At 38.1% G+C, this 19,337-nt stretch overlaps 5 protein-coding genes across 5 annotated transcripts; 4 read left to right on the plus strand and 1 right to left on the minus strand.

Annotated features, from left to right (window-relative positions):
* The first annotated feature begins 862 nt into the window (after positions 1–862).
* LOC147275524 (uncharacterized protein At5g01610-like) lies at positions 863–1,748 on the plus strand. Its single transcript, XM_086254653.1, has one exon. It carries the CDS (start codon positions 919–921, stop codon positions 1,456–1,458), a length of 540 nt encoding a protein of 179 aa, XP_086110779.1. The 5' UTR covers positions 863–918; the 3' UTR covers positions 1,459–1,748.
* Positions 1,749–2,143: 395 nt separating this feature from the next.
* On the plus strand, positions 2,144–2,930 carry LOC147275525 (uncharacterized protein At5g01610-like). Its single transcript, XM_086253942.1, has one exon. The coding sequence runs from the start codon at positions 2,245–2,247 to the stop codon at positions 2,740–2,742; it is 498 nt and encodes a 165-aa protein (XP_086110068.1). The 5' UTR covers positions 2,144–2,244; the 3' UTR covers positions 2,743–2,930.
* A 3,221-nt stretch (positions 2,931–6,151) lies between these two features.
* SAG21 (senescence-associated gene 21) lies at positions 6,152–6,934 on the minus strand. The gene is made up of 2 exons (XM_086255010.1): positions 6,706–6,934; positions 6,152–6,541 (listed from the first exon to the last, which is right to left on the minus strand). The coding sequence occupies exons 1-2, from the start codon at positions 6,777–6,779 to the stop codon at positions 6,319–6,321; spliced, it is 297 nt and encodes a 98-aa protein (XP_086111136.1). The 5' UTR covers positions 6,780–6,934; the 3' UTR covers positions 6,152–6,318.
* Positions 6,935–9,123: 2,189 nt separating this feature from the next.
* Positions 9,124–11,838, plus strand: U1A (spliceosomal protein U1A). The gene is made up of 4 exons (XM_086253910.1): positions 9,124–9,521; positions 10,094–10,187; positions 10,580–10,668; positions 11,270–11,838. Exons 1-4 carry the CDS (start codon positions 9,264–9,266, stop codon positions 11,561–11,563), a joined length of 735 nt encoding a protein of 244 aa, XP_086110036.1. The 5' UTR covers positions 9,124–9,263; the 3' UTR covers positions 11,564–11,838.
* Positions 11,839–12,609: 771 nt separating this feature from the next.
* PARP2 (poly(ADP-ribose) polymerase) lies at positions 12,610–17,861 on the plus strand. The gene is made up of 18 exons (XM_086254467.1): positions 12,610–12,709; positions 12,800–13,076; positions 13,207–13,325; positions 13,443–13,524; positions 13,920–14,155; positions 14,473–14,599; positions 14,811–14,866; positions 15,096–15,169; positions 15,315–15,361; positions 15,506–15,555; positions 15,742–15,804; positions 15,897–15,977; positions 16,100–16,210; positions 16,329–16,404; positions 16,546–16,688; positions 17,141–17,214; positions 17,521–17,626; positions 17,724–17,861. The coding sequence occupies exons 1-18, from the start codon at positions 12,626–12,628 to the stop codon at positions 17,814–17,816; spliced, it is 1,899 nt and encodes a 632-aa protein (XP_086110593.1). The 5' UTR covers positions 12,610–12,625; the 3' UTR covers positions 17,817–17,861.
* The last annotated feature ends 1,476 nt before the right edge of the window (positions 17,862–19,337 follow it).

A 19,337-nucleotide genomic window follows, 5' to 3' on the forward strand; every position in this document is an offset into this window, starting at 1 on the left:
ATACCAACTCGAAAAATTTCCAGAGTGGTCATTAATGGTAGGGGTGTGCAATTAAAAACCGGCCGGACCAGCTAAAAACCCATTTGATTTGGTTTGGTAGATGAAAAGTCAACAAGTCAAACCAAAGTCAAACCAAACCGCTGTTACCGATTCGGTTGTGATTTGAAATTTCTACAAAGTGGTAAAATCGAATCAGACCGTTTATTATATTTTTTAATTTTTTTATATGTGGCATATTAAACAGGTGCGGAGGCAGATTTTGAAATTTGGGGGGCCAAAAACAAAGTACAAAACATCATTTATGAATATTGGGGCCGTTGCCACTTGTGGCCTATGAATAGGTCCTCCCCTGTTATTATATGTGTATAGCTAATAGCTGTCACATTAATTTTTAGCAGCCAAATTAAGAGAATGGAGGAAATGGGATGTATCAGTTCTAGCTATGATGTTGACGATGGCAGTTATGTCTTCCCATCCTGGTTTTTTCAAGGTTGCTAATTAATTAGTAATTGATCACAGGAGTTGGAATCAGCAATTGCCTCAGTCACCAATTTTTTCACTTCACTAGGGTAGTCGTCAGGGTTTGGTTTGAATCGTTTGATTACTGCAGAACTCGAGTTGTGAAGCTTTTCCATCACGTTTTCGTAAAGAGCATAACATTTTTCAACCCCCTTTGCTTCCGGCAGGTCTTGGGTATCCATTCTATTAATTGTATGGCTCAGACATATACTGTACTATACGACTGATGTCCGATGCATTGTCAATGGTGAAAAGTATTAAATGGAATATTCTTGGTTTATCTTTGAAATCTTCTCTATATATATTCCAACTACCTACCCTTTAGCGTCTGCATAACCAAACCAAACAGTCAAGACCTCATCAACCCGCTGAAGATATATCTAGCTCTAACTCAGAGAAATGGGGTCGATGATTTTCCAACAAAAACCCATGTCTCCAAAGGCAACAACACTATGCCTAATTCTCTTCTATCTGGCCTCCTTCACAACTCCATCTTCTGCTTCTGTCAGCGAAGAGTTGACAGTCTACCAAGTGCTCCAAGAGTATGACTTCCCAGTTGGTATTCTCCCCAAAGGCGTATTAAGCTATGAACTAGACAATTCCACAGGTGAATTCTCTGTCTATTTGAATGGCACTTGTACCTTTTCCATTGACTCATATAAGTTGAAGTACAAGTCCACCATAAAGGGTGTGATAACCAAGGACAAGATCTCAAGCTTGAGTGGAATCAAAGTTAAGGTGCTCTTTCTGTGGCTGAGCATTGTCAAAGTGGTTCGTGACGATGATGAGCTCCAATTCTCTGTGGGCATCGCCTCCGCCGACTTTGCGGTCACTAACTTCCTTGAGAGTCCAACCTGTGGATGCGGATTTGATTGTGTCAATGGTGGGACAAATGGAACGAAGATTAAGTTTAATCACTCACTACTGTCCTCTTCTTAAGTTACTTTTCATTGCCTAAATGTAGGTTGGCTTGTCATTATGTTATATATGATCCCAGAATAAATGATGTACCACTTACTATGGTAGGTTCTTCTTCTTCATAATTGCAATGGGTTTGTTTCACTCACAAGTCAGCTAATTGATATTGTTTGTTTTTGCGCACGACATGCTTGGCAGGTGAGGCTTTGGCATGAGGCCTATGCATGTTTGAATTATTGTTGTAATGCATTTTGACTTGCAGATCAGCAATACCACCTGCCTTAAATTTTAAGAAATTTTGATTTTTTGCTTCCCAAGGTCAAATTATATTGGGCACAGTCCTGCTAAAGGCAAGGGAAAGTGGAATTCTAATACATGTAACTGCCATTTTATAAGAAAGAAGTAAATCAAAAAAGGAAAACCGAAAAGGTTGTTGGGTGATTAATAGCCTAATGGGCCCCCAAGCGGCCCACTTGTTCTGCCGTCGTAATTTCCATGTAGATGAGATCGGGACTTCACTACGTAACTCACTAACTCAGTGCGCACCGCAGCCACAACGTGCTTTGTCAAGGTGACAGCCACGTGGGCTACCTAAAACAATACGAATTCCAAGATACGCCACCGTTTCGTTAACAAATATTGTCGTATTCTTACTATGTATGTCGTCTCCTCCGCACTCAAAGTCAAACCTAACCGACTCTGCGCCAATATTCTCCCTCCCGGAAAATAACAAAACAAAAATCTTGTTCTACAAGAGAAAAGGCGAGAACAGATCAGAAAAAAAATAAAAATATATCAAGAAAAACCATGTCTCTCACGGCCATTCTCGCCCTCTTCGTCATCCTATCGCCGTTCGCCACGTCATCAAGGACCGCCGCCGAGGATACACGGTCGGCGTACGATCTCATCCAAGACTTCGGTCTTCCGATGGGTCTGCTCCCAAAAGGTGTGGCAGGGTACGAACTGGACCAAAGCAACGGCCAATTCCGTGCTTATTGGAACGGTTCGTGCAGTTTCTCATTGGAGGGTTCGTACCAGTTGAGGTACAAGTCCACCATAAGTGGGTTTATCTCTAAGAACAAGCTCTCTGGGCTCACTGGGGTTAGCGTGAAGGTCTTGTTCTTGTGGCTTAATATCGTCGAGGTGACTCGGAATGGCGACGACCTCGATTTCTCGGTGGGGATTGCTTCGGCGTCGTTTCCAATTGACAATTTTTTCGAATGCCCGCAGTGCGGGTGTGGATTGGATTGCAGCAATGCCCAAGTAAGGAAGATTAAAATGAACCCTCTTGTTTCTTCAATTTGAAAAAGAAATTGGATTTATAGAGATGGGGATGTTTATGTTAAATTGGAATGATGTTCAATTTGATGTTTTTCAATAATTGCTTTGTGTTTATTTACATGTTTTATTATGGAAAACAGATTAAGAATATTAATTGTAATTCTGACGGGAGATTAAGTTAGGGTATAATTGAAATTGCTATGTATCGATTATTATTGCATATGGGGGGTGGGGGTTATGGTGCCCTGCAGAGAGGTTGAAGTGTGTTTATCTTGGTTGCTAGGGCTCTATGGCTTATGTGTTTTCAGTGGCAATTAAAACAACACTTGCTCTCGTGTTTTATCTGATTGTAAGTTCCTTACTTTCTTATCATTCAGATTCAGGAGACAAGTTTTCTAGTGACCCAGTTTGCATTCGTGTTCATATAGTTGATGTATTGTAGTGTGTATTCATTTCATGTTCTTGTCGTTTTCTGCGTGGATAGCTTGAAAATGTTTGTGCTAGGTGTTGATGGAAAAGGGTCTGCTTGGAAGTTTGAGGCTTCAGATACCATTAGGGTTAGTGACTTAGAGTTTATGAAGGGTGGTGAGCAGTTTACAGTGTGTTCTTACTTCTTATTATGATGCTCTTTTGGGCTCAATGAATGTTGCTTTCTCCAGAAAGATATTTGGAAAACTAATGTGCCAATGAAAATGGCCTTGTTTGGGGTTTAGGTGGTCACCTGCTCATGGTAAAAGTTGTTTGAAATCATAAGGCCTTAAGGGCTGCTGAATATGGCTCAGAGATTGTTATTTGCAGTTATGATTTGAGGGTGAACTCAGTGGAGTGGGCATAGCTGACAATATTCTGAATATCTATTAACATTTATGCTTAAGGAAGTTCTTATTTTGGTTTTGGAGAATATAGAATTCAATTTCAACACATTACCAAAATTTTTGCAGTTCAAAGTCTAGAGTAGTTTTTGTATTTGGTTGCCTCCCCTACAGAACTAATCCTTATGCTGTAAGGTGTAAGAAACTTTTAGGAAGAAAATTTCCCTTGACACATGGGTTTATTAATGTAGAGCCAGACGAACTCTGCATTATGTTATGGGTAAATGTGAGGGGACATTGTTAAGTCAAAAGGATGTGGGAAAAATATTGGAAATCTCTGTAGCATGAAGTTGATGTCAGTGGCCTTTAGCAATTACAAATGGGAGAGATTAAGAACCCCTGTGGTATTTGTATTTTCATAAGCTATAAAGACTGTTTGCCGGCTTTAAAGTTAAGTACCTAAAGTCTGAGACTCTGAGCTTATATATAAATTTATGGTTATGAAGTAGTTGCAGTATTTACCAAAGAATTTTATCCCCTGTTGAATAACTGAGGAGACAAAAGTGAAGAAAAACTGAAGATCTGATCTGGAAAAGTTTTACTCATTAGATGTTGGAACAATGATTAGCATTCATCTGAAAGAGACTGAGATCTGTGCACTAGTGGTTTTCAAGCTGTGTTGGAAGAAAATATTGCCGACAATGGCCAGCTTGTGAATTGGGCCGATGGTTTATTATTGCTTTTTTCGGGCTCCCTCTACATTGTGGTATGGTGTATTAGTTATTACTGCCAACTTGGGGTCCATGTCCATATCACTGAGGAAGACACAGCGTTTATCACCATATCAGAAAGGAAGGCGCGTTACAAGGTGATGCCGTTTGGTCTGACAATGCCAGGGCAACGTAGCAGCGAGCCATGACTGCGCTGTTTCATAGCAGAGTAATAGCAATTTAACTCTTTTTCTAAGGGTTATTCCTCTGATTTTTAATAGCCAAGGTCTTTGGGTCTACTGTCTTGGACAATACAGAGTTCCGGGCCAATCCATCAGTATTGGGCTTTTTCTACCTTTTCATGTAAAATAGCTACAGTCTAGAAAATTGAATTAAGTCGGTGGCTTGCCTCTGAAAATTGTTTCTCCTGGTCTCCCTTTGAAGTTGTGGTGATGAATTGTTGTTTTTTAATCTGTATGCCTGATCTCTTTGCTTTATGCATAACGAATATGCCTAATATTTGGCAGATAGAGCACATCATACAGGGAATTGAAGGTTGTGACAACCAAAGTCTATTGGATCAATAGCTTTTTTATTTTGAAGTTTCACTGTTTGTGTTTTTCTGGTTTGAGTAGTGGTGTGGCATAGCACACTGTTTCGGAAAGAAACTCCTTTGACATTTTGAATAATTGAATGTAGGTTATTATATATATATATATATTACACGGTTTAAAATAGAAACGAAAATAGTTTACATGGTTCTGCGGTAGAATGCAATGATGCATTGCTATGCAAGTCCCTGTCTCATTCTAAGAACATCTCTTCAAGCATCCGAGAAGTTGTCTTCGCTGAGTTTCTTCATTTACAAGCAAAGGCATAAAAATTTAGGTCAACCCCGTAAATGAATCATCACGTCGACGTCACCGTAAATGGACAACTTTTTGTTTGTACTGGACGCATCATAAATAAAAAATTAATAATAGTCGGTCGACAATTCACCGCATCTAGCTAGCTATTGCAACACAAATACGTGATGTATTAGAAGACATTACAAAATTTGGCCCTACCAGAAATTTTATTGTATCTTGTTTGGCAATGGAGTTGGCAAACAAAGTGAGACACATTGATTGATTCCCTAATATCTATTTATCTGCGCCTAAATAAAATTAGGCTTAAAGCACAGTCACGTACATGAGCTAACACTAATAATAATGCTCCCATTTTCCTGAATAGTTTATGTCCACCAAATGGCAAATGATATTCGTTTGTCGCCAATTATTCAACAGTAGCAGCATCTATCCAGTAATTGCATCAATGATTCTGTATGCACCATCAAGTATCAACCACATTTTATAACTTTATTGCTGGAACTTGCCAACTTGGGAGCTATTAGACCACTGAATCTAGTTGGACATGACGACCAAAAACGGTGCCGCTTCCTTTCTTGGCCGGTAGTTGCGTAACTAGCTCCTGAGTAAGTGACAGCTAGTAGTGATCATCACAATGAGTGTTTTCTCAAAAACATCCAGAGATGGTTCTATACTTGTTTACGGCTATTATATTTATTTTTCTGATATGGAATTTTCTCTATCTATATAAAAATTAATTATGTGAACTTGATATGTCAATTACGTGCACGCAGAAAATGAATTTAGTTTGATGAATTGTTCGTTCAATTAATGCCAGCATTAGACATCTTAATCAAGGAGGAAATTAATTATGGAGGGGTGGCCTATTAATAAAAGCATGAGGCTTTGGATATACATCAAACAATGAAAAGACATCACATCTGTCTTTCTGTGAAGTTTACCGAGTCCCTACCAATTCATAAACGAGGTCAAATTTGGTCCAAAAGAAGAACATAGCCCTTGACAAAATAATGAACCAACGAAAATGAAACAAACAAGCGAATGAATAATAATATATGGCGTGAATTAATTATCTTTTATTCCAGAGGACGGAGGAAGTTGCTATTACAAAATGTATAGTCCGGCGAAGAATTCAAACACAAACACGCCGACAGCCCATTCCTCATCTTGTGTTTCGGAAGATTCGAAATTGAGTTCAACGAATGGATCTCAGTGCTTCTTCAAGAGCATGGCACGTAGCTCGGCCGCGTCGAGCTCCTCAACGCCATTCTCGGGTCCGTAAACCCCGGTCTTCGGGTTTGGGACCCACGATACCTTAAAGGTGGAGCCCACCTTGTCTTCCCCAGAGTTGTTCACCACGTTCACGTTTCTACCTCCTCCTCTAACCACGCTACTCGACGCAACTCCTTGAGACCCCGCCGCGTATCCACGTCTGCAAACAATTGAATCACAATTAATTAATTGCAAAAAATGAATCACTTTCGATAGGTTCACGTGGGCTAACGTGCGCCCAAAGCATGTCTGTCAGACCGTAATTACCGGCCGTTTCATATCGTTTTAAGCTCAATGGAAAAAGGAAAACAGATCGATCCGTACCTGCTGATAGGGCTGGACAGAGCATCGACGACGAGAGCAGAGACAAGCTTAGCGTTGGAGAAAGAACGAGCCATTGTTGTATGGAATCGAAAACTCAGAGACAGAATCGAAACGCCGCTGTAGAAAGCTCGAGCTCTTGCGGAAGATTCTTCAACTTCCACAGCAGCGAAAGAAACAATCTCCTTTGTGTATGTATGGCTCTTTCTTTCTCTCTGTCTGGAATTGCGAAGATGGTTTTGAGAGAGAGGGGCCGAGGGCTTTATATAGGGGAGACAATCAGAGACGCGTGGTCTAGAACCTCTAGTTTACTGCCACGTGTTGTCAAGAAAGAGCAATTTCCGGTTCTATTTGGCAAGTGAGATGGATCCGACGGCTGAGATTGAGTGGAGGACTTTTCCTTTACCTGGGTCAACGTCAATGCGTGAATACTGAATGCGGTGTCTAGAAAGAAAGTTTCCAGACATGAGCCGTGGATGCACGCGGCCTTATGACGTAGTAGTCGTACACGTGGCGGGAAAAAGAGAAAGGAAGTGATGGCGGAGTTTCTTGGTGATGTATGTTCTGGAAGGTCAGGCAATTACTGAGGAAAAGCGATGAATGATCAAGTGGTGGCCAAGTCAAGGGTCATGAGTCTCATGTCTCATGATGATGAATCAAAGAAAGATCCAATGTCTAATTAAATTTGTATCTTTTAAATTTGTACATTTTGCTTGGTTCACCTTCGTTTTACAGCTCTAAGATTTTATAATATAAGCTAGCTAGATAGATTGAGTGGGAACCATTCCCACTTGGAAGGCGTGTCGTTTCACAACCACAGGTTTGGACTTTAATCAGATCATGTTCACGGCTTCACATCCACAGTCTACACTCCATTGGTTGCACATTCTTGCACTACCACCCGTGATACCACCGATATCACGGGTCTCCTATACGCCTAGTGTTTCTTTCTACAAAACCACAAATACTCAACAAAAGAGAAAGGATATATCATATATGCATACTTGTATTTCACCATCACTTTTCTAGATGGCTCCATAACCATACTTACCATTTGCCTTGTTTTCTCTTTTTGGATTTGCCAACCAATGCATAAAACCATATGCTTTGTAATTAATTATCTATTCTAGGTTCTATCCGTCTATGACTCTACGGTGTGCAGAGTGCTTTTATCTGTACAAAAAATTCTTTTAACATTTCGGCATTTCCTGATCACTCTTCAATTTTTTATATATTCTTTATTAATGCTACCATTTACTGTCATTCTGTCAAATGCGTGTGTATATATATATATATATATATATGAGAATAACTTAGGCTGCCCTTGTGATAAGGGCAGGCTGCTTGTATAACGGTAAAGAGAAAAGAGAGAAAAAAGATAGAGAGAGACACCACGGCTGGAATCTTGGGCAGGTAAGTCCCTCTCATATATATATATATATATATATATATATATGGAATAGGGTTAATATGTGACTTTACATTCAACGCAAGGGTCGGGGTTAAATAATGAATAGTGCATTCGGCAGCCATTTGCTGCAGCTTTTTGGGACCTAAAAGTCTAAAACAATATATATCTGGCGCGGTGGTGCCCAAGTGTCCAAGTGGGAGGGGTACGTCAATTAAGGAACCTCATCATCATCGAATAACCTAGCTCACACACACACACATACATATATATATATATATATATATATATAAAGATCAGGATCCTTCTTTAATTATAGCCTAGCATTGCCTTCTGTGTTTCAGAAATCAGATATGGGAGTTGGGACCAACCAATTAATATCACAAAAGAGGACTCATGGCCTCACATATAACAATGAAATATGACACATACAGACATACTCTTCTTTGTGGGACTTAACACTTACAGCTGAAATACATTTTAGTTTCTTAATTATTCAGAAAAAAAATATATATATATATCCAATGTTTCTAATAGATCTGTTTTAGACTATGAATATATTGGTTTAAAAGAGAAGCGGTGTTACGATTAGGATGAACTTCAATGTTTCTAATGGCTCTGTTTTAGATTATGAATTCATTAGTTTAAAGGAGAAGCGGGGTTAGCATTAATATAGGTTCATAGTTCAATTGCCGTAACAAAGAAAAGAAGTGAGATATATCTAGTTCTTACTGGTGGCGAAACAAACCAAATATTTCTTTTTGTCTTTAGTTTTTTGGGCCTAAAGCCTCTTTACCATTGGGCCTCTTAGCTGGACTAAGCCTTGTATTAAGTTTAGGTTACCGCGGTTATAGTGGACACTGAACTTTTGGGTTGAAAGTAGAGGCCCATTAACTAGCTCAAATTAAAATTTTGAGTCCAACCAAACTAAAATCCTGGGCCATAAGATGGCTCAAGCCCGAGATTGTGAAGTAACCCAAATAGGAGTTGTGGGAGTCCAATCGAAATCCATGGGGGTGTGTCTACGACTGCGGCGTAGTTAGGGCTTTCTCGAATTTTTAACAGTGAAGTCGAAGAAGGCCTGTTGCAGTGGTGCCTTGCCCTGAAGCAAGTCAGAGAGAGACTCTTTGGTAGCTTCGAAAGAAGAAGAATAATGGGAGAGAACAACAGCGGCACCGAAGTTCCAGCGAACCAGACCATCTACATCAACAAACTGAACGAGAAAATCAAGCTGGACGAGTTGAAGAAATCGCTGCACGCGGTGTTCTCGCAGTTTGGGAAGATACTGGAGGTGTTGGCGTTTAAGACGCTCAAGCACAAAGGGCAAGCTTGGGTCGTATTTGAGGATGTCTCTTCAGCAACCAATGCGCTTCGCCAAATGCAAGGCTTTCCTTTTTACGACAAGCCCATGGTAATCTTATTCTTATGCTTACTCTTATTTTCTATTGTGCTTGACTCTCAGATACTGCAATTTTAGGTATAATTCTTGTGGATTTTGGTAAAAATTCGATTTGTTCTTAGTTTACTGTGCATAATACAAGGGGTAGAGAGTTGAATTAAAATGGCAGAAAAGGCTTCAGTTTGTTGTTGTGAAGTCAGATTGATATCATGGAAATTCAAAAGCCTACATGCTGCTATATAGGCAAGGGTGGGTTGGGCTAGGCCTGTTAGGGTAGGTTTTCTTTGCCATTCATATGATTGTTCTATCTTCCTGGTTATATTGACTGCAAGTCTGCTAATTGTTTTTGTTTTGTTTTATTTTTTTGTTCTTCGTAAAAGCATATCTGCCTCTTAAACTGATAAGAACAGAAAATACACTTGAAAGCATATCCGCATGTCATGTCATCAAATGAATGAAGCTCAAATGTATTATACCTCAAGCTTGTTAGGTAGATATAATAAATTATCATTATCATTACCATAAGCTTTGTATTCCCTCTATATGATTTGGTATTTTACTTTCCTGATATGTGGTTAACGCAGAGAATACAATATGCCAAGACCAAATCAGATGTAATAGCAAAGGCTGATGGTACTTTTGTTCCACGTGAAAGACGAAAGAGGCATGACGACAAGGGTAAAACTCTCTCTCTCTCTCTCTCTCTCGCCCAATTCAAGTAATACTCTGCCAGAAAAGCTTTCAGTCAAGGTGTCATTTATGTTATGGATGTATTATTATGTTTTGTCTCCACAAAGTGTTGATCATTTGTCTTCTCTTGTACCAATAAATGATGCTAGGGGTTTGGGATATTATGGTTATCAATTAACCATGTTAGAAGTTAGAACTTTATGTATGTATTGATTATCGTATTTTGCAATTCCCATATCTTGTACATTCTTCTCTCTTGTATATATAAATGTGTTAAAATAAGATATATTGTTTCGAATAAACATATGTTGTATTAATGTATGGTGGATATGTGATTTTTTATCGTCTTAAAGTTTGTTTTTCTGTTCATTATGTGGCAGGGAAAAAGCGAAAAGAGCAACATGATGCTGCCCAAGCTGGAATGGGTCTGAATCCTGCTTATGCTGGTGCCTATGGTGCAGCACCCCCTGTAAGCATGCTTTCTGTTTCATGAGGGATCACTTACTCTCAATTTTATCTTTGTCTATAACTTCACTCTTTGTGTTTTGATGTGGATTTCTTTAATCATTGTATTATGTGTTTAGTCTTCTTTGAAGTGCAACAATTTTCACTGTTTGTGAAGTCTATTTAGTTGAAAAAAGTGCATGTGGTTTATAAGAGTTGGAAATTGTCACGTTTCTTGAAACATAAACAAAGTAGATAGGTGTGTGAAGGTAGTGAAATTGTGATGAGGTACATAGATATAAGTAATATTTGGTTAATTGCGGTGATTGGAAATTTGATCACACAAGTATCCCTTATGACTGATCTATTTCAAGTTTGTTTTGGTTCACTGAAACTAGCATATATGAGAAGACATAACAAACAATTATCAGACAAGTATCCCTTATGACGAGTTGTGAAATCATGGAGTTACGTGTTCCCACTTTAAAGTGATGAAACTTTTTCCTTTGTAAACATATATATGCTTTGTGGCTGTTGTTGAATTGTTAACCTTTGGATACACTTTTAGGAAATAAATTTTAATTGTTGCTGTCATGCAATCCTTAACTTATTGCTCTCTGCTGCAGCTCTCCCAAATACCTTATCCTGGTGGTGTGATGTCCATGGTACCTGAGGCTCCTGCTCCACCAAATAACATACTTTTTGTTCAAAATCTTCCTCAGGATACAACTACCATGGTGCTGCAAATGCTCTTTTGCCAACATGCTGGTTTTAAGGAGGTTAGAATGGTGGAAACGAAGCCAGGTATTGCCTTTGTGGAGTTTGGAGATGAGATGCAATCAACAGTAGCAATGCAGGTACTCCAAGGTTTTAATATGACGCCGCAGAATTCGATGTTGATTACCTATGCAAAGAAGTAGACAATAGGATTTAGCTCTTTGCGGTCATGGATCCCTAACTAGAATGTCGTTAATCTGTTGAGATATGATGCTTCAATGTATTATTATTGTCGGGATATATTAGAAAAGGAAAAAGAATTATGAGGTCAAGGTTTCAATTTTTTTTTGGGTGGCCCTGTGAACATTTCAAGTTTCAGTGGATTTCTGGTTACCATGGATTCTGTTCTGTATAATTGTATTTGGTAATCCAAGAAGGTTTAAGTGGTTTGTTTCCGATAATCCAAGAAGATTCTCAATCTTGCGCTTTAACGCGTGCCGCAATTCAACATAGTTTGATTTATTTTTTTTGTGCGAATCACTGAATTTGATTGAAGGTTCTACTATTGCTTTTGACCATCTTCAAGATGTATCCCTGGATATGTCAAAAAAAAAAAAAAAAAACTAATTTCTTGTTTATTTATTAAGTATCGGTTACTCTGCCAATACAATCCCCTTCCCGCCCTGTATAACGGGACCGGTATTTTTTTTGTTAACTTTTCTTTTCTTATTAAAATAACACGAAATCAACACAAATATATAATATAATATAGATGAAATATACTAACACACATATTACATTAAATCATATAACACTATTAAATTAATAAAAATTAAAAATTATAACATAAAATTGAAATGTAATTATAAAATTAATATTATATAATATATTTATTAAGTTAAATAGGTATACGGGACGGAGCGGGGAGTGGTATTACCATACCCGTTTAGTCGGGGCGGGCCTCTGTTGGATTGGCAGGGACGGGATTATTGCCATCCCTTACTAAATGGTTAGCAACTTGAGCTCATCAATCACATAAGGTGGAGCAGAATCATTGCTAACAGTGAACTAAGACTAGGCCTCGTTATTGGATTGCTAAGGCCCAACACTTCCATACAAAAAGGCCCAATCCATAAGAAACTGTGAAACCCCGCCAATTCGCCAAATGTAGAGAAAGAGAAGCTACTCCTTCACTCCCTACTCCCGCTTCAAACTCCCCCTTCTATTTTCAGTAATCAGTATCAAACATCAAACGCTTCTCTCTAATGGCGAACAAGCTCAAAGTAGAAGAGCTCCGAAACGAATTGGCCCAGCGTGGTCTCAGCATCACCGGAATCAAGCCCACCCTGGTCTCACAACCCTCTCTCTCTCTCTCTCTCTCTCTCTCAGTTCTCTAAGACTTTGACGACTTCTCGCCTATTGATTTTGAGTTGCTGCAGGTTCGGAGGCTCGAGTCCACTCTGCGCCAAGAAAACAAGCAATCCACAGACGCAAGTGATGGTTCGGTTATCAAAAAGAGGGAAAGGAGCTCAAAAGAAGAAGAGGGGGATTCAACTGGGTCCGAGAAAATCAAGGCCACTGACAAGTTTCGGAACATGAGTATTAAGCAATTGCGTGAACAAGCCACTCTTCTTGGAATTTCGGCAACTGGGTCCAAAAAAGAATTGCTGGAGCGGCTTTGTAAAGAGGACTCCGATGACATTCCTGGTGGTCGAGGTATAAGCTTTGACAGTTTGACTCCGTTTAATAGTAACTTATTCTGCGTTTGGTTGGCAAGAAAAATAGGAAATGGTTAGAAACCAATGTCTTAGAATTGGGGCACTTATTTATTATGCTCTGGTGGTAGCTATTGAAGAAGGGAATGAAAGCAAGGAGAAGATCGTAACTGCTACCAAAAAGGGTGCGGCTGTGTTGGATCAGTGGCTACCAGATCACATAAAGACACATTATCATGTTTTGCAACTGGCAAGTCTGAATAGTATTGATAATGGCACTAAATGAGTCAATTGCATTTCGTGCTTAGTGGAAATGTCAATTCCATTTGTTTCAAATTCACACTGATCAATGACGTTTTTTATGCAGGGTGATGATGTATATGATGCCATGTTGAACCAGACAAATGTTGGAGATAACAATAACAAGTTCTATGTGATTCAAGTTCTTGGTTAACCCTTTTTCCCTTCAACAGATTTCACTGAATGCATATTTCAAAAAAATATTTAGTCATTCCAGATTATTAGATTGTCGTAATTTAGAATTCATGAAAATACTGATGCAGTTGGGGTGATTCATCAAGCACATATCACATATGTAGTTGTAGCAATCAAATTCATGAATTTATACAAGATTTGACTGAAGATGATTTTAGCTTGCAACAACTAATGATTAAAATGTTTAATTCTAACAAAATTTTTAAAGGCACTGTTTATGCTTTTGTACTTCACAAAAATGAAGTATCTTCTGCTCTGATGAGTCATGGGACTCATGGCATTGGCACATTACACCAGTTCAGGTTATATGTACTTATCTTTTTCTTACTGTTTCTACATAAACATGCAGAATCGGATGATGGTGGTACTTTCATGGTTTACTATAGATGGGGAAGAGTAGGTGTTAAGGGTCAAAACAAGATACAAGGCCCTTACACATCCCAAGACAGTGCGATTGAGGAGTTTAAACAGAAATTCTATGACAAAACCAGGAATGATTGGTCCAACAGAAAAATGTTCCATTCTTTCCCAAAGTGCTACATGTGGTTAGAAATGGATTACAACGGAAAGGAATACCAATCAGCTGTGAGTATCCACAATTCTTTGTTTATCTCCTTACATAATTTTCTGAATGCTGGAAATACTCATTATGCCCTGCAAATAGGACTAAAAGATAGGAGATTACTGTTGGTAGCAAGACAATCTTGGTTTGTATCCTATTTATGTTATATATTTCTCATATTGAAAAAATGTTATATATTTCAAATCTTGTCTCTCCATTGCCTCAATGAAGAAGGGTCAACAGGTGGGTGTCAGACCTGTGTGTGTTGGGGGTAAAGGGGAGGGGTGGAGAAGAAAATTATCTTGCTTGCTCCTTCTTAGTATTTGATAATCATTATCAGGTCCAAGAAAAGAATGACTCTGCTGTAGGAGCTCAACCTTTGGAAACACAACTTGAGCCCCGCATCGCAAAGTTCATATCTCTTATTTGCAACATCGGCATGATGAAGCAGCAGATGATGCAAATAGGTTAGCTGCTTTCTGATTCACTGTCAAAACGACATCATGTAGTTCTTTTCAAAAAAAGAAAAAACAGAATGTTGAAACTTACAACTCTTAATAATCTAAAGCTAATCAGTTGTTTAAATCAATTGAGAACAAGAATTTTATTTGGACAATTTCATTTTTTCTGTAATCTATTCAGTTAATTGATGTGGTTTTTCGTTCCCGTATTTGGTAGGATACAATGCTGATAAGTTGCCACTTGGTAAGCTTAGCAAATCAACAATTTTAAAGGTAAGCTTTTGGCTTGTGCACTGAAGTCTCCTCCGGTTCATTTCAACTTTGGAGTGTGCTAATTATTTTGTATTTGAAAAATAATTGTATTTCAATTATTAGTTAACCTGAACAACTGAAAAGGATATTTACTAAAACTGCTGTCACTTGCTCTAAAGTGTCTGTTTTCTTAACCAGCTTCTTCATGAAATATGCAACAAATTAATTTTTGTATTTTGAACATGCCAAGGGCTATAATATCCTGAAGAGGATTGCTGATGTGATTGGCCAGTCTGATAGGAGAACACTTGAACAATTAAGCGGGTAAGGACTCTCTCTCTCTCTACGCTAGATGCTGGCAGATGGCATGCAGATTTTACCTCTTTTTTTGTACCTTTAGTTTTAATGATCTAATGCTAGCTCTAAAGAAATTAGGAATTCCAAATTTTTGATATATGACCTCTTGCAGAGAATTCTACACTGTCATTCCTCATGACTTTGGATTTAAAAAAATGCGTGAGCTCTCTCTCTCTCTCTCTCTCTCTGTGGTTGAAGGATGCATTGAGCATACAACATACCCAGGATATGGGTAACTATTCATTTTATTCTACTTATCTTAAAAGAAGGCATATAATTGATTTGGACAGATGAGTAATGCAGGTAACTTTGTGATTGATACTCCTCAAAAGTTGAAACAGAAGTTGGAAATGGTAATTCTTTTTGCTATTGTTCCTGTATATGTCGGTATAGTTCTTCTGACAAATTCCACAACTTGATATTTAAGGTTATTGTTGGACACAACCTCGTGTAGTCTATCAGTGAGACGCTATTTGTGTGTGACAATTATTCTGTTGCCTTTGATTATAAAATACTTAACACCTTCTATCTGCTTGAAGGTTGAAGCACTACATGAAATTGTGGTTGCAACAAAATTGTTGAAGGATGACACTGGGATGCAGGTATTGAGACAGCAGCACTATTGCACGCTCTTGATCTTTTAACGCATACAAGTAATCTAACCTTCTAATGTATGTTTCTGCTGTTATTGTAGGAAGATCCCTTGTATTCTAATTACCAACGCCTCCGCTGTGAGCTTACACCGCTCGGTGCTGATTCTGATGAATTTGATATGGTATCTATGAGTTATACAAAAGAAGGGTCCACAAGTTACAGTTTACTCAAAAAATTTGCTAATGCTTTTATTAGCTGCTCAATTTGTTCTTTAATTTTCTTTCCCTCTGTGGCTGTTGTCAGATTGCAAAATATCTGCATCATACTCACGCAAAAACGCATTCAAATTATACTGTTGATATCATTCAAATATTCCGTGCATCAAGAGAGGGTGAAGTTGATCGTTACAAAAAGGTTAGGATGATCTATACGAGGCTGTTTCATAAAATGTCTCTTTCATTTTGGATAATTTAGCACAGTCTAAACTTTGATCTTTATAACTGTCTAACCACGTTTTTACTCATATGAGCAGTTTTTTAGTATGAAAAATAGAATGCTTTTATGGCATGGTTCTCGTCTCACGAATTGGGCTGGCATTTTATCTCAAGGTGATCCTTTTTGCTCTATATTCTTAATACACTTAATAATAAGTAAGTGTGTGTGTGTGTGTGTATGCCCAGCGCATATGCTATGATTAATTCATTGATAAATGCAAAAAGTTGAATTAAACATGTGTCATTGTATCCCAGGTTTGCGCATAGCTCCACCTGAAGCACCTGTAACTGGTTACATGTTTGGGAAAGGAATTTACTTCGCCGACATGTTCTCCAAAAGTGCAAATTATTGCTATGCTACTAACGCTTCTACAGCTGGTGTGCTGCTTCTTTGTGAGGTTGTCTTTCAAGTTTCAGCCAGTAGAAAATATAATTTTCATACTAAAAAGACCTAGTGTTAAGAGTGCAACAGCATTATCAGATTATCAACTCTATCCAGCTATGCATTGCATGTCATTAAAGATCAAGAATTATATGAGAGGTTGGAAAAATTTTTCTGGATAAGAATTTGAATTTTCCCAACCACTAATCTGTCAAACTTGAATTCCCCACAGAATACTTTGAGGGACTGACTTCACATGTATGTGTTCCACTTTTTTGCTCTGCATGCTGATTGTGGCTGAGTTGGTTGGTCCATGCTAGGATGGGTTTTCTTTTGGGAGTAATGCATTTGTTTTCTAACTATAAATGTCCCTCCTTTGTGTTAGTTTTTTTTTTTTTTTATTAAATCGGAACCACCTTTGTCATAGTTGAATATTCTAATAAAATTCTTTAACTGTGTTTTATTGAGGTTGCACTGGGTGACATGGCTGAGCTTTTAACTGCTAAGTATGATGCTGACAAGTTGCCAGAAGGGAAGCTAAGGTTGTTTCTTTATTTAATATATTGGACGCGAATATCATGCTATCCAGCTATCTTTATTGGACACTAATATTACCTTCATCTAATTGCTGATAACTAAACTGAGTAATTGAAATTCTGCATCACAGATTCTAAGTTTATCTTCTCTACCAAATAAACTTTGTATCTGCAGTATAATGTAGTTTTATGGGGGAGAGACATGACCTTTGCCGAATGCTTCCCCTTTTTCAGAACTAAAACGTGTATTGCATTACTCAATTGGCCAGAACTAATCGTCATAATTGTTGCTTCTGAAACCTAATGTTGCAGCACAAAAGGAGTTGGGGGAACTGAACCAGATCTTTCGGAAGCTCAGTTACTAGAGGATGGTGTTGTGGTTCCCCTAGGAAAGCCAAAAGAGAAACCGGACCCCAAGGTAGAATACATCATTTCTTAGAATTGTTTTGGCCGGAATTGTTTCATTGTAAAATTAATATTTCTTAAATCTTCTTTCCTTTATATTCTTTTCGCAGGGTGCTTTACTGTACAATGAGTACATAGTTTACAATGTCGACCAGATTAGGATGCGCTATGTTGTTCAAGTGAATTTCAATTTCAAGCTATGATCAGCATCTAGATGTATGGGGTTGTTTATCTCTGTTACTGATTGCTAGCTCAGTTTTTATCTACGTTTTTTCATAGTGAGCAAGTCAAACATTAATGCTTTAATCATGTATATTAAATTTCTTTCTATAAACCTTAAACCATAATGAAAGAAATGAGGGATTTGAAATAGGGTGGTTCTATTTAGACCAATATCCCCTTACTTTTCTCTTTGTGAGTTTTTAAATACCTTTTTACCCTTGTAAAAACATAAAAACAAAACAAAAACTTGATTATTAGGAAAAGAATTAAAAAAAAAAAAAAAACAGGGTGGTTCTATATTGTGAAATAAGCGAGGGATTTGAAATAGAGTTTACTATGTGAAAATGTGGGACAATAGCTTTCAACATTATATTTGCTTCACATATAATACACAAGCTCTGAAAATACAATTTCATTGTGCATTGATCAGGTTGAGGTTAAAAACAAAGAAATGAGCAAATCCCAATTGTATTCAAACCCACCCACACCACAAGAACGTACCTTTTGTATTGTTGCTGTTCTTTTTAGTTTGGAGGCGAAGTCAAACATATCCATCAAGTGTGGTGGAAATTTAGCTTCTGGGAAGCATGATTGAGTTTCAAAGCCCCTGCTGCATACAGCATACATGAATGAGTGTGTGAACAAATAAAGCATTTACTACTTACACCCTCCTCTCAAGTGCAGGGTGCACACGCCAGTATTTATGTTCCTACCTTGCTCAGATTTCATAATGACCTCATCCAGAATCTATGTTCTTCTCCCACAAGACAAATTTCTGATTCAATAAAGGCCACTGTGAATTGTGAAATCACACTCTCTGTATCCTGTAATGTATGTATGGGCCTCACCGACTAGTTGTTGTGCCCTACTGCCCTTCATCAATATTGCACTTTAATTTTTAGGCTTTCCACTTTCCACTTGGGCTCTTTAAGATATTTCTCTTTTAACTAGTCTATTCAAAGGTAGATTGGTTTGGCAATCAAGACGCTCTTCATCTAAAAGACTGAAACTATGTGTATGTTATGTGCGACCCAAAGTGACATTAATTAATTGAGGTTCATGGTAGTCAAACTACACTACTGAAGCAACCATGGTTTATCCAGATTCCTGCAGACCACTAGCTTTTATTTATGGATCTGGCTAAACCCAAGAGGAAGGAAGAGTGAAAAAGCATGAGTATGATGACTATCAAAGATTCAAAGCTGCTGAATTTTACACACTGTCACCAAAAGAGATGTACCCACCTTTTACATTCAACTTTATGTCAGTTCACCCCACAATAAATTAAAAGGAAAGAAGAGATTGGTTCGATGGTTCAGTGTGGAAACTGGTCACAAGGTTTGGCACCAAGGCTAATGCAAATGTTTGTTTAGGCCCTTATGAGCTAATGCTTACGGGCTGCTCGGCTTAGCATACATACATTGTAAGTTTGTAACACGTAGCTTGCTTGGCAAATTGGCATGATCGGGAGGTATGAAATTCTAGCACCATAAATTCTGGGA

This window comes from Dryas octopetala, chromosome 8 (genome assembly GCF_963921425.1).
Source record: "Dryas octopetala chromosome 8, drDryOcto1.1, whole genome shotgun sequence".
In the NCBI taxonomy this organism is placed as follows: domain Eukaryota; kingdom Viridiplantae; phylum Streptophyta; class Magnoliopsida; order Rosales; family Rosaceae; genus Dryas; species Dryas octopetala.

Bases quoted from the DNA above. Each gene is read 5' to 3' on its own strand.
- LOC147275525 (XM_086253942.1), top strand. From the start codon at position 2,245: ATGTCTCTCACGGCCATTCTCGCCCTCTTCGTCATCCTATCGCCGTTC.
- U1A (XM_086253910.1), top strand. From the start codon at position 9,264: ATGGGAGAGAACAACAGCGGCACCGAAGTTCCAGCGAACCAGACCATC. The intron at 10,188-10,579 runs GTAAAACTCTCT...ATTATGTGGCAG, and splicing joins AAAGAGGCATGACGACAAGG to GGAAAAAGCGAAAAGAGCAA. The intron at 10,669-11,269 runs GTAAGCATGCTT...TCTCTGCTGCAG, and splicing joins CCTATGGTGCAGCACCCCCT to CTCTCCCAAATACCTTATCC.
- SAG21 (XM_086255010.1), bottom strand. From the start codon at position 6,779: ATGGCTCGTTCTTTCTCCAACGCTAAGCTTGTCTCTGCTCTCGTCGTC. The intron at 6,542-6,705 runs GTACGGATCGAT...AATTGTTTGCAG, and splicing joins CTGTCCAGCCCTATCAGCAG to ACGTGGATACGCGGCGGGGT.
- PARP2 (XM_086254467.1), top strand. From the start codon at position 12,626: ATGGCGAACAAGCTCAAAGTAGAAGAGCTCCGAAACGAATTGGCCCAG. The intron at 14,156-14,472 runs GTGAGTATCCAC...AATCATTATCAG, and splicing joins GAAAGGAATACCAATCAGCT to GTCCAAGAAAAGAATGACTC. The intron at 15,805-15,896 runs GTATTGAGACAG...CTGTTATTGTAG, and splicing joins AGGATGACACTGGGATGCAG to GAAGATCCCTTGTATTCTAA.
- LOC147275524 (XM_086254653.1), top strand. From the start codon at position 919: ATGGGGTCGATGATTTTCCAACAAAAACCCATGTCTCCAAAGGCAACA.